Raw genomic sequence first — 13845 nt, 5'->3', positions numbered from 1 at the left:
AGTCTTCTCACAAACTGCCTGGTGGATTTGGATGAGCCCCAGGGCTGGAGAGACTGGCAACTCTGTTACAGCCTGAAAACCAGTAGAACTGAACAAGCTGCAGGTTATGGAAGACAGAAACGAATGATCACAAGTGATGATGGAGATGTGTAAATGAAGGGATGTGAGAAAGTACCATCCTTTGTAGGCATGTGTGTTCCTTAAAAAAAAAGGTTAAGTGAAGCCGGGCCCAAGCATACCGTCTGTACCGCCTGCTCTGCTGCGCTGCTCAGTAGCCACTGGGAGGCGCCCTTGTCCGCGAGTTTGTAACTTCAAGCTTGTTCCACGAAAGAACTACTTACTGTGAACAGAGGAAGATAAAAATGTGCTCAGTATTACAAGGGTTTACATATTCAGTCAAGTGTATGTTCAAGGCGAAACCACCATATGACCACCAGCAAGGTATGGTCCATTGCATGTGGTAGGCTCTCAAGTATTTATTGAATAGCTACAGTCCATGCTGGGCCTGTGTATACTGCTTTTTATGATGAGTAGGAAGGTAATAACACAATGCTTGTGTTCAGGATGCCCTTTGCTGCGATGTCCATTCATTCCTGTGACCAAAATTGGGCTGGAAATTGACATGGCATAGCAGGCAACAGAAGTATGTGACCTGGCCTCTAGCTCTGGCTGGCTGAACAAAAGTCTCCAAAACCTAAGAATAAAAGGCATGTCAAAAACATAAAATCTGTCATTTCTAACAATTCTTATCACAGTGCTTAAATGGGACTAAAATCAAAGACCAGTGCTCTATTTTTGCAGGTTTACTTAGAAAGGCTTTTAACTTATGCTGAGATCGACATTTGTCCCACTAACTGGAAAAGAATTGTTTTGGGAGCCATTCTTCTTGCCTCCAAGGTTTGGGATGATCAGGCTGTATGGAATGTGGACTACTGCCAGATCCTCAAGGACATTACAGTTGAGGACATGTGAGTTTGTAAGGTTTTGGTGAACTTTCTAACCATTTTCCAATGCCTCATTTGTTCCCATAATGTTTACATTTTAAGAAATATTTTTAAAGGTATGTTGTGCGGAGAACTGAAATAAGCATAAAATTACATCTTTCAATCCAGCTGTGGTATAACAACTCATATTTCCCATCATTAGTTGGTAGGTCTTGATGTGTTAATTGTAGTAATCTGCTTGATAAATTGGAATGTATATTTTGGTATTTTTTGAAAAGGATTTTACAAGCTCACTATCAAAACAACATGGTACAGTAAATGTTTTCATGGTTTTATTAAAGCTGCCTACCACTTCCAGTACATTATTTTTTATTATATTATTTTTTATTTATTTTTATTTTGGTATCATCTACAATTATATGAGTGACATTATGGTTACTAGACTCCCTCCTTCACCAAGTCCCCCCTGACAAACCCCATTACAGTCACTCTCCATCAGCTTAGTAAGATGCTATAGAATCATTACTTGTCTTCTCTGTGTTGTACATCCCTCCCCATGCCACCCCTACATTATGTCTGCTAATCATAATGCCCCTTTTCCCCACTTGTCCCTCCCTTCCCACCCATCCTCCCCACCTTTCCCTTTGGTAACTGTTAGTCCATTCTTGGGTTCTGTGAGTCTGCTGCTGTTTTGTTCCTTCAGTTTTTTCTTTGTTCTTATACTCCACAGATGAGTGAAATCATTTGATATTTATCTTTTTCCACCTGGCTTTTACTTCACCCTCTAGCTACATCCATATTGTGGCATATGGTAGGATTTGTTTTCTTCTTATAGCTGAATAATATTTCATTTTGTATATGTACCACATCTTCTTTATCCATTCATCTACTTATGGACACTTAGGTTGCTTCCATTTCTTGGCTATTATAAATAGTGCTGCAATAAACATAGGTGTGCATTATGTCTTTCTCAAACTGGGCTGCTGCATTCTTAGGGTAAATTCCTAGGAGTGGAATTCCTGGGTCAAATGATATTTCTATTTTTAGTTTTTTGAGGAACCTCCATACTGCTTTCTACAATGGTTGAACTAATTTACATTCCCACCAGCAGTGTAGGAGGGTTCCCCTTTCTCCACAACCTCGCCAACATTTGTTGTTGTTTGTCTTTTGGATGGTGGCCATCCTTACTGGTGTGAGGTGATATCTCATTATGGTTTTAATTTGCATTTCTCTGATGATTAGCAATGTGGAGCATCTTTTCATGTGCCTGTTGGTCATCTGAATTTCTTCTTTGGAGAACTGTCTGTTCAGATTCTGTGCCCGTTTTTTAATTGGATTATTTGCTTTTTGTTTGTTGAGGTGCGTGAGCTCTTTATATATTTTGGATGTCAATCTTTTATCGGATATGTCATTTATGAATATATTCTCCCATACTGTAGGATACCTTTTTGTTCTATTGATGATGTCCTTTGCTGTACAGAAGCTTTTCAGCTTGATATAGTCCCACTTGTTAATCTTTGCTTTTGTTTCCCTTGCCTAGGGAGATATGTTCATGAAGAAGTTGCTCATGTTTATGTCTTAAGAGATTTTTGCCTATGTTTTTTTCTAAGAGTTTTATGGTTTCATGACTTACATTCAGGTCTTTGATCCATTTTGAATTTACTTTTGTGTATGGGGTTAGATGATGATCCAGTTTCGTTCTTTTACATGTCCAGTTTTGCCAACACCAACTGTTGAAGAGGCTGTCATTTCCCCATTGTATATCCAAGGCTCCTTTATCGCATATTAATTGACCATATATGTTTGGGTTAATATCTGGACTCTCTATTCTTTTCCACTCGCCTGTGGGTCTGTTCTTGTGCCAGTACCAAATTGTCTTGATTACTATGCTTTGTAGTAGAGCTTGAAGTGGGGAAACGAGATTCCCTCCTGCTTTATTCTTTCTTCTCAGGATTGCTTTGGCTGTTTGGGGTCTTTTGTGGTTCCATATGAATTTTAGAACTATTTGTTCCATTTGTTGAAGAATGCTGTTGCTATTTTGATAGGGATTGAATTGAATCTGTAGATTGCTTTAGGCAGGATGGCCATTTTGACAATATTAATTCTTCCTAGCCAAGAGCATGGGATGAGTTTCCATTTGTTAGTGTCCTCTTTAATTTCTCTTAAGAGTGTCCTGTAGTTTTCAAGGTATAGGTCTTTCACTTCCTTGTTTAGGTTTATTCCTAGGTATTTTATTCTTTTTGATGCAATCGTGAATGGAATTTTTTCCTGATTTCTCTTTCTGCTAGCTCATCATTAGTGTATAGGAAAGCAACAGGTTTCTGTGTATTAATTTTGTATCCTGCAACTTTGCTGAATTCCAATATGAGTTCTAGTAGTTTTGGAGTGGAGTCTTTAGGGTTTTTTATATACAATATCATGTCATCTGCAAATAGTGACAGTTTGACTTCTTCTTTACCAATCTGGATTCCATGTATTTCTTTGTTTTGTCTAATTGCCGTGGCTAGGACCTCCAGTACTATGTTGCATAACAGTGGGGAAAGTGGGCATCCCTGTCTTGTTCCCAATCTTAGAGGAAAAGCTTTCAGCTACTCACTGTTAACTATGATGTTGGCTGTGGGTTTGTCATATATGGCCTTTACTATGTTGAGGTGCTTGCCCTCTATACCCATTTTGTTAAGAGTAGTTATCATGAATGGATGTTGAATTTTGTCGAATGCTTTTTCAGCATCTGTTGAGATGATCATGTGGTTTTTGTCCTCCTTTTTGTTGATGTGGTTGATGATGTTGATGGATTTCCGAATGTTGTACCATCCTTTGCATCCCTGAGATGAATCCCACTTGATCATGGTGTATGATCCTCTTGATGTAGTTTTGAATTTGGTTTGCTATATTTTGTTGAGTATTTTTGCATCTACGTTCATCAGGGATAATTGTCTGTAATTTTCTTTTTTGGTGGGATCTTTGCCAGGTTTTGGTATTAGAGTGATGCTAGCTTCATAGAATGAATTTGGAAGTATTCCCTCCTCTTCTATATTTTGGAAACACTTCCAGTACATTTTTAATGGGCACACGTCTGGCCTTTGAAATAAGTGTTTGGACACTTGTAAGGTCTTAGGGCCTCTATAGACTATTGAGAGGTTATAGATTCAGCTGGAGTCATACATTTGCTTCTGCTGGTCTTTCTCTCCTTTTTATTTGAAGTTATGTTAGAAACCATGATACAAAGGTAGACATACAAAGGTCTCAGATCCCTGTGCTCCTGCCACCTCCCCTATTAGGAGTATTGCATGTGTTTAAAAATAGGTCTGATGAGGTAGAAGTTCTTACCTCTCGGGACGCTCAGCAGCCACAGCAGCACTTTGGCCTTAGGTTAAGCATGAGGGTGCCCCTTATAGATGACATAGTAACGTGGGAGCCCAACACCAGACCTCATAGGGGCTTTCGGTGTGGCTGCCCTGGCTGCTGTGAAGGCCCTGAGGGGTTAGCAAGCGAGATGAGCTGGAGAGGACTTTCCAGCAGGCAAAGTGCCCACTTGACAGTGAAAATGTCTCCATTGGTGGCATTTAGGAAAATGTGAAAGAATGTCTCCTGATTATATTGAACAACATAGGAAGATCAAGATCATGGCAGGTAGTGACAGGAGTTTGTTTTTGATACCATGCTCACTTTCCAAGATAAGACTGACATTCAGAATTGCCCAAGTGCTTGTTTACGTCTGAACTTGTGACTAACAGGAGGTACCAGAATTGTTGGTAGCTGTCAAAGTGGCTTTTGGTGAAAATGCCCACTCTGATAATAGCGTAAACTGAGTGGTCATCTAGATGGTGCTTGCAGCCATCTTGGCAAACAGTGTGACAACAAATGAATTTGAAGTGAACAGAGGTACTTTTGGAAGTTGTCTGTCATCAGTCTTCACACTGACCCCTTAAAGGGAGGAAAATTGGTAAACATGAACACCAGCCCTGGCATGATGGCAGCTGAGCTGGCTAGTGCTCTGATTGTAGTTATAAAATATGTGGTTTTTCATAGCCCCAGGAGCCATGGTGGCAGTGTCTAGCTACAGGAAGACTAGTTATAAACAGTGCTTTTTGTGTATGAACAGAGAAACACCAGGAGCTGTGTTTATAATGGTAGGCTGCTTTTGTTTATGATCTTTGGAAATTAGACAGCATTACAACAGTGTTTAATGTACATTGGTTTCATCTCCCTGCTGTTGACTACATTTGTAATGGTTTCATTTTGAGTCTAAATTGAAAAGTTGTTGTCTACCAGCTCTTTCTTAAAACTTCCAGCATCTGTCTTGTTAGAGTATACGTCCCTTCCAAAGAATTAGTTAAAACTGAGCAGCTGCTTTTCAGAAAATTTGCTGTGCCTGCAAATGGTATGCTATTCAGCCATCTAGCCATTTAAAAAAACAACAAAAAACCCAGAAGATGCATATTCTGTAGGCATAATGCTTTTCTTCAGTGATTAAATCTCTATTAATAGACATGTTAATCCTATGAAGTACTGTATTTCTACACAATTAAAATGTATTAGTGGAGAAAATATAAAAGGAACTGAGAAGTGCATTTATTCCTGTAGTAAATTAAGTCCTGATTAGCTGATTATCAAAACATTATCTGATTTACATTTCTATAGGCTTATGGCCACATGAACAGGAAATTAATTTTGGAAGAGTAGGTTCAGTGGGATTTAAAGTTTAACAAATTAGAAAACCTCATCTCTGCTCATATTCTGACTGCTCTCCATACAGGAGAACATCAAGCACTTGTTGACCTATCCAATATATAAAATATTCAAACTTCAAAACCAAGAACCCAAATATGTTATAAAATAAGCCTCTCATTTTGTTCAGGTATTTATCATTTTTATGTAATTAACTCTGTAAAGGGACTACTGTGAGAGTGGTAAGGTTTACTCTTTATACTTACATTTGGAAAGTGGCAGCTGTATGGTCACATAGCAAATGATGGCTCCTAGCATTTTCCTTTCCCGATTTATTGAAGGTGTGTTCAGTTTGGGGTAGTGGATGCTGAGCATCTTGGGGTTGCATCCGCACATCATAAAGTGGGTTTAATCTAGCCAGGATGTTTGTTAATTTTTCTGCCTTCCATAGTTTAAAAAAGTGTGTCCTGTCCTGTCACAGTGATGGTTTCTCACCCCAGTAAGATGAAGGGTAACAGAAACTTGCATTCTGCTCTTTGACCTAGCTCCATGTACTGGAGCAGGGGGAGGGGATTCCTTTTCCCATCAAATATAGCTTATTTATTTATTTGAGATGAATCCTTGTTGCCTCAAGAGTTTTCCCCCTCAGAGATAATAGCAGTGGCTCTTGATGGATCCATTTGTTGCCGTGGTGATGTGCCCACTCCTTTTGTTGGTGCCTGGCTACTTCAATAAGCCCCTTCCTGTTATCGGCCCAGTGAAAATGTCTGCAAGTTCTTCAGAGCTAATACACAGCGTGCATCACTCCTTTCATCTGATCACTATAGTGGGGCCTGTGAGTGAGCACGGAGCATGAATCGTATAGCTGCACTAATGGAACTCTGAAGAATGAGCCCCTGAGTCAGCAGTGTGAGTGCACAGGGGGGCCGTCACCTCTTCCCCCTCGTCTCACACCCAAAGTGGTGGGCTGCAGAAAGGACCACAAATAGCTGTACCTTGTTGGACATTAGTGTATTAATCCAGCTGGGTAGCTTTTATTTGTTTCAAAATAGAATTTAGAGCTGTCCTTACAGCTCAGAATGATATTTTTAAAGATAACTCAGTTGACTAAAATTGTCCTGTGTTGCCTTTGTTGTCTCCTCCTCCCCCAGGAATGAGATGGAAAGGCAATTTTTGGAGCTACTTCAGTTTAATATTAATGTTCCCGCCAGTGTTTATGCCAAATACTACTTTGACCTTCGCTCCTTAGCAGATGATAACAACCTGAATTTTCTATTTGCTCCTCTTAGCAAAGAAAGAGCACAGAACCTAGAGGTAAGACTGCAAAATCACTCAGTGGGGTTTTCTGTCAGCCACCAAAGCCAACATCTGTGGCTGAAATTTCATTAAGTGTGATTAGGAAAACGGAAAGCTTCTAAATTAACACACTGAAGAGCTTATTAACCCTTTGGCATCATATTTCCTGGGTGTTTTATGATTTATGCAAAGATCCACATTATTAAAATAATTACAGATATCTTCTGTGTCCATAATTCAGAATATTTTAAATCAAATTTAATCTGTTCTTAAGGGTCCATTTGAACCTCTACCCTTCTACATAACCATATATGGATAATTTATTTTATCTCCAATCATATCTACATACAGCCTAGTTACCACTCTTAACTGTCTTTTACTCAGTTTGCAAATTCATGTTTGTTTTCTATATATATCACAGTTCACTGCCATAAGTTTACTAGACAGTACATTAGTGGCTAACTTAGGAGAGACTTATGTAGTTCAGATGTATAATGTGTGTTTCAAATACTGGATGTAGAAAGTATACAGATTATTAATGGAAATGGTAATGTACATAAGGCTAATATTTATGGCTCATGACTTGAATATACAGTAAAATTATTCACAGCTGAAATGGATACATTTAAAGTTGACACTTTTTTGTGATATTTCAGAATAAGACATTTTTCTACCATAATTAATGTGTAAGTGAAATTTCACCATTTGGTGCTTCAGACCTCTCAGAGCTTCCAATAAAATGCAGCACACACTTGCCTCATTAAAATTTGCTTGGAGTGTATAGTAACTAATGAAGACTGGGTAGAAGTTGACTAGCTAGAAAACACTGATTTCCCCAAGTGTACGTGTGATATGGGAACAAGTATACAGGTAACAACAGATGATACTGCTGTCAGGAGCCTGTCACAATACCTTGGACACCGTTGGGAACCCAGTTTTTAAGTAACTAGGTTCCTCCTTGGCCTGGCTACCTAATCATAGCCCTGAAAGGATACCACCTGAGTGAGCTGGCAGAGAAGTAGCACCCCAGAACCTGGGAGTGTGGACCTCAGCCATTCAAAGTAGCACAAGCTATGACCTGCCTAAAGGTGTGGATGTGTGGCTTATCAATGATGCTTTTTTTTTTAAGGTTGAAACACTTTTTTTTTTTACTTAATTGAACCTGTGTTCTATTTGATTGACTCTCCCAGGCCATTTCCAGATTGTGTGAAGACAAATACAAAGAGTTGTGTAGAGCTGCTATGAGAAGGTCTTTCAGCGCTGAAAACGTCATTGGTGTTCGGCGCTCTAATGCCATCCTCTCTTAAGGGAGAAGGGGTTGTAACGTCTCAAACCCCTCATCTACAAGACTGGAGAAATGTCACCTCTCCTGCTCAAAAACCAGCAAAAATAGTATTTTCACCTAAAAGAAAGACCTCGAATTCAAGAGACTGTTGGACAGGAAGCACTGTGCTCACAGGAAAGAATGGGACCTTGTCAATGCAACACACTCTTCTGTCCTTTTTAATGTAAACAGAGTTATAAAAACCACTCCAGAGTGATAGCTCCCAACACACACACAGATATTTGCTTACTATGTAGGCTGATAACTGTGAACCATATGAGGTTTTTTTTAATTAATAGTTTAAATTTTTAGACTTTGAAAACACTAACTATATAACTTCTATGTTTTTCCTATTTTTCTTGCCCCTGTTCATTTCTATTTTCCTATTTTATTTGCCCCACCCCAGTATTGCTGCATATTCCTATAGAATCAATATGCAGTATTACCATTAAAAACATGGGACTCCTAATAACTCATGAAGCCACTTAGGAACAGACAGTAGCATTGTTAGGAATTGAAGAGTTTTTCCTCCCTATTATATCATCAAAGCTGCCAGTCATTATTAGCAATCAGTTTAAACCAAAAAGCTGCTGAATAAACACTTGTCATTCAGATTCTTTGCAAGCACTACTTATTTGCCTATTGCCAAGTTTGGGATCATAAACAGAAAGTATCAGTTATTGTCTGCTTTTGGGTCCATGCTACATTTTTTGTGAACTATAATGGTGCTTCTCATTTTCTGATGATATTCCTCTCTGTTAAATACATGTATTAAGAGCTATTTTCATAATTCCAACCAACATGGTAGTCCAACAGTAATGAGCAGGTAGTGAAATAGAAGGTGTCCCGCCAAGTCTCAGTGAAATTTTAAGCTTTAATATAGATATGATGTGCTTGGACCCTCCAGGCATTGCTGAAGAAGTACAAATGCTACAACTTAGAAAACATCACTGCAAAGGTTAGTTACATTTCTTTTAAACTTACTTAGTTTTGTAAATTTTAAACACTAAGCTTTCAATTTTAACTTTTTGTTTCAGTCCCTCTTGAAGATGGCAAACACGGACTGAAACAAAATTAAAATTACAAGCTTAATATTTAAAATTTACAAAACTAAGTTAAAAGAAATGTAACTAACCTTTCCAGTGATGTTTGTAAGTTTGTAGCATTTGTACTTCCCCAAGTCTCAGAACTCATACCCTACTAGTAAGCCTCTAGGGATACCTTCTGTCTTCATGGGCATGCCCATAGGTAGGCTATTTACCTACTTTGATCGCCTAAGTTTACTTTTTCTACATCTGGTAAAGGAAGATTATGAAGAACACTGTTAATTCACATGTAATAAATTGAAAGGAACTGGATCCTAATAGTAGTGACATGAGAGTAGATGATATAAAACAGCTTTTCTATCCTATATGTCAGTCTGGGTGTGGGCATCTCATTTCAAGTCCTGCTCTTTAAGAGGAGACATAAACCTTATGAACCTTTACCTCACATTTTTAGGAGATAGGTAGCGTCACCAAATTTGAAATAGTAAAAAAAGATTAGTGTTCTCACTATATAAAACTTTTCTCCTAACTTCTCCAATGTAATCCTAGGAATTTTGCGTACTGTAAACAAAGCATTTCTGGGCCAGGAATACTTTTGCAGTATAGCAAGGCTTCACATTGTATTGAGTGCTGCAGGTTTCATCATTTTTAAAGGACAGAGACATAAATGGCAATGATATATAAAATATTACAATCTACCACCTCAAAAAACATTCTTTATGGAGTTCAGAGCCTGGAGATTCAAATATTGATTGCAGTTTTATTTTGAAAACAATGCTACAACTTATGTGGTTTTTCTTCCTCATGTTTATATTAAAAGAAAAGCTAATAAACTCTATTTTAATTAAAATATGGTTAGAATGTTTGTAACACTTTTCTTGATTCACTTAGCATTACATCTCTGCCTAACCTTTTTCAGTAAGCTAATGATACATGACCATTTATGAGTTGGTTTGACCACTACTAAAATGTAGTGATTTATTTCTTTGGTTATGCTCTCTTCAACGAAGATAATTTAGTATGCTTAAAATCACTGGCCACAGTACTTAGGGGCATAGTGCATTAATTAAATGGCATCTTTGAGTAGTCATTATTGTGCCAAGATAAAATTAGGTAGACTACGCCAGGAGAGGAATTACAGGAATACTATGGAATCAGAATGTGAGTATTTGAGGATTTTAAGTAGTTACACGGGAAAGAATGGAAGATCAGGGAACTAGAATTATGGCTGCTGTGAAGAGAAGTCACATAATTTGACTTTAAAATGCTGTCTTCAAACTTACATTTCCATTAGAAATATACCAAATTTCTGTAGGTTTCTTTAAAACTAAAGCCGTAGTCACTCAGCTTGCGTAACAGTAAATCCTGACAGTATTGCTGTATTTTCATCCACATTAATTTACTACCTAAGGTCAAATCTTTAAGTGATCACTTTATTCTTAATAAGTTTCTGACTAGGACAGATGATTGAATTTAGTTTAGAAGGAAAAAAAAAATCACAAACCACTCATTTATAAGATAGTTTGCACCCTATAGTAACATGCTAGTTACTAAGTAGAAATGTTGATATATATGAGTAGTCAAAGGTTAGAAAAAACATTTGGGAAGGGACACTGGACATGACTCTAGCTTAAAAACAAGTTGGTAGGATAAGCAGAATCACTAGAAATTGCTCTTTTCCCCTTTAGCTTCAATGCTAGAAGGCAATACAGCCATTATGATAAATGGGAAATTGAGTCAACCTTGGGTAAAAATGTAAACATTACTAAAAATAGGTTCTTTGACAAATGTCCTGGGGCATGGAAACTATAGGGTGGTAACTGGCAGTTTTCTCAGGGTTTTATACCTAGGAAGGGCTTGTTCCCTAAAGTAGTGAGACTATAAAAGACTATCTGACATTGCTTCAGTTCAAAACTTACTTTCATTTTTAGTTTTTTTCCTCAATGAAATTTTAACTCTGGCATATTGTGAACTGAAAATTTTTAAGTATTGTTTCTTTATAAGGAAAAGACAGGTCTGAAATACATGTTTAGACCAAATTAAATTGCCACTTTTATAGATTAAAAGTGGTTGCCTATCATAATTTCATATGGTTCACCCTAAAACAACTACATAGGGTCCAGTGTTTCTGGTCAGAGAACAGTGGCCCTTTCACATTTACTTTTACCGTATCCCGAATGCCCAGGCATTACTGAAATCCAACAGGAGTGAATCCTGGTTTTATGACAGCCCAAGGTTCATTTTCATTTCTTGATTTAGTTTCCCTATAACTATAAATACTCTATTCCTGGATTTTAAAAGTGCTGAAGCCAGTACTTACTGGAAAACAATTCACCCTGTATTCAGGTTATGCAATGTTTTTGGAAAAGTAGCTACAGCTTGTAGGCTAGCTCAAATCTTTCATCACCCAAGCCTTCTAACCACATATAAAATGACTATGACTGTTCCCTTACCCAGAAGCTGCATTCTTGACTATAGAACTACTTGGAAAAGCACTTGACAGCTGGCAGACTCTCCCAGGTAAGTGCTAGCTTTTATGCAGAATCTGCAGATCACACCCAGCATCTATCAAGTTAAGGATTATGTTACCTAAAGTCTTAACTGTTAGCCACTTAACTGGCCAGGTCCACTGATGTTGTGCCAGCAAGAGTACAAAAGATCCAGGAGCCCTTTAGCAAAGCCTGTTCCCCTAATGCAAAGGTGTAATCTGTTTGGTTTCTGAGGCAACTTCCACTATTCTAACTGGGTTTGGCAGACGAGACATGTTTTTAATGTGAAACAAATTTTAAGAACACTAGTTTGTGGTATAGGATCTCTCCGGTACAGAAAGAACTAGGAAAGCAAAATAGTATCCAAATTAATAGGAATCTCCAATCCAGTGAAAAAGGGTCAACATTCTTTTAAAAAGGAGCAGGTTAAGAGATGACTGTAACTGTTGTCACAGGGAGCTGATTAGAGAAATTCAGTGACAGCCTCCAAGTCTACCTCTTTGAGAATATCAATAGAAGCTATTTCAAGACCTCCACCTACTCTGCAAGCTTTTTCTTAAAACAGTTCCTTCTTAGCATTCTCAGTTCTACAGCCTTACTTACTTCTAGCCCTCTAAGTGATGGCCCCTTTATTGCCTCACAGTGGAAACTGAGAAAGGTAGAGGCCCACATCCCACTGCTACTAGGGGCCCACCCTCAACAAGATCCTCTCAGCCTTCCCCCCTTAGACCATTCTGCTAGTGCCCAATTTGGCAGTGCCTGATGTTTGTTACTACTGGGTCACATTTGCAAATCATCATCACCAGATTCCAGGAAATGCAGGATTTATGTGGCTCACAAACTAACTGTCCCCTTGTTATCTTCTTTAGCCACCTGTTTGAGCCCTCCTGTGCTCCCCAAAGCAGGGTCCCCTATTTCACTTGCTGACTGCTCTGACCTGCCCACAACCCTAAATGTATCTATCTCCTTAGTCTAGGCAGCGCCACCACCCTTCCAAACTCCAAAACTCACTTCATCTAGCATTAGGAACATGCCTTACTTCTTAAGGTAACCTCTCTCATCTAATGAAGGGGATTCTATTCCACAGTCTCCTATACCCACCCCCTCTGCCTATTTATTCCCTTCTGCTCCAAAATTGCATTCATCTCCCTAATGTAGGATGGGGCTTTTTGACCTTGCTCAGTTCTACACATGTCCTAGTGTTTCTCAAGATGTGGTCCCCCGACCACATACCTTTCATCAACTGAAAGTACATATGAAAAACAAAGATTCTCTATTGTGGAATCCTGGAATAGATAAAGAACATTAGTGGAAAATCTGGTGAAGTCCAAATGAGGTCTGGAGTTAAAAGTGATGTGTCAATGTTGACTTCTCATGTTTTGACAGAGGTACTATGTAATATGTTAACATTAGGGCAAAAGGGGCAAGGGGCATACAAGAACTATGAGTTATACTTGCAACTTTTCTGTAAGCCTAAAATAATTCCGAAGTAAAGTTTACTTTAAAAAAAAAAAAAGTTTATCCGGCCCCAGACCTACTGAATCTCAGTTCCTGGAGCTGAGGCCTAGGAATCTACATTTTTAAAGAGGGACCCTGAATGATTCTTACGCAGACTCAAATTTGAAAACCTAGTCTTTCAATTCTTTTTCCATTTCATGCCAGAACAGCTGCTTCCCTCCTTCCTGTATTTACCTTAACTCAGCCTTAACCTGACTTAATCCTTTAGATCCTCTTAACTCTAATAGGTACTCTTATTATCCCCTTTTCACAGATGAGAAAACTGAAGTACTAGAAGGTTAAGTAATATGTCTGGGATCACACAGTCCTTAAGTGGTGGTAGAGCTGGGATTTGAATCCCTAGCAGTCTAGCCCCCAAGTTTATGAGCACAACCCTCTACCACCTCCCAATCCTGTTTCCATCAGTGACAAAGAGCTTGGTAACTACATCCCTAAAAGGAGCATACCAGTACTCCTCTGGGTACACCTTTTTCTCCAACCTGCTAAGTCCTTACGGTCCTGTTGTGGACTATGGCTCTAGCTTGTGACTTTGCCCTTTCCCCCTGGAGCAATGAGAA

General features: G+C 38.6%; 1 protein-coding gene across 2 annotated transcripts in view; it reads left to right on the top strand.

Annotated features, from left to right (window-relative positions):
* Nucleotides 1–8852, top strand: part of CCNYL1 (cyclin Y like 1) — a 36945-nt gene extending 28093 nt beyond the window's left edge. For both annotated transcript variants that reach the window (XM_036920293.2, XM_036920291.2), the window contains 3 exons: nt 802–968; nt 6767–6929; nt 8102–8852. In XM_036920293.2, coding sequence (XP_036776188.1) covers nt 802–968; nt 6767–6929; nt 8102–8218 — 447 coding nt within the window. In that variant the 3' untranslated portion in view covers nt 8219–8852. The remainder of the gene's footprint in view (nt 1–801; nt 969–6766; nt 6930–8101) is intronic.
* The last annotated feature ends 4993 nt before the right edge of the window (nt 8853–13845 follow it).

The sequence above is a fragment of the Manis pentadactyla genome, chromosome 6 (assembly GCF_030020395.1).
Source record: "Manis pentadactyla isolate mManPen7 chromosome 6, mManPen7.hap1, whole genome shotgun sequence".
Classification (NCBI taxonomy): Eukaryota; Metazoa; Chordata; class Mammalia; order Pholidota; family Manidae; genus Manis; species Manis pentadactyla.
This window is presented reverse-complemented; position numbering and strand designations above follow the sequence as displayed.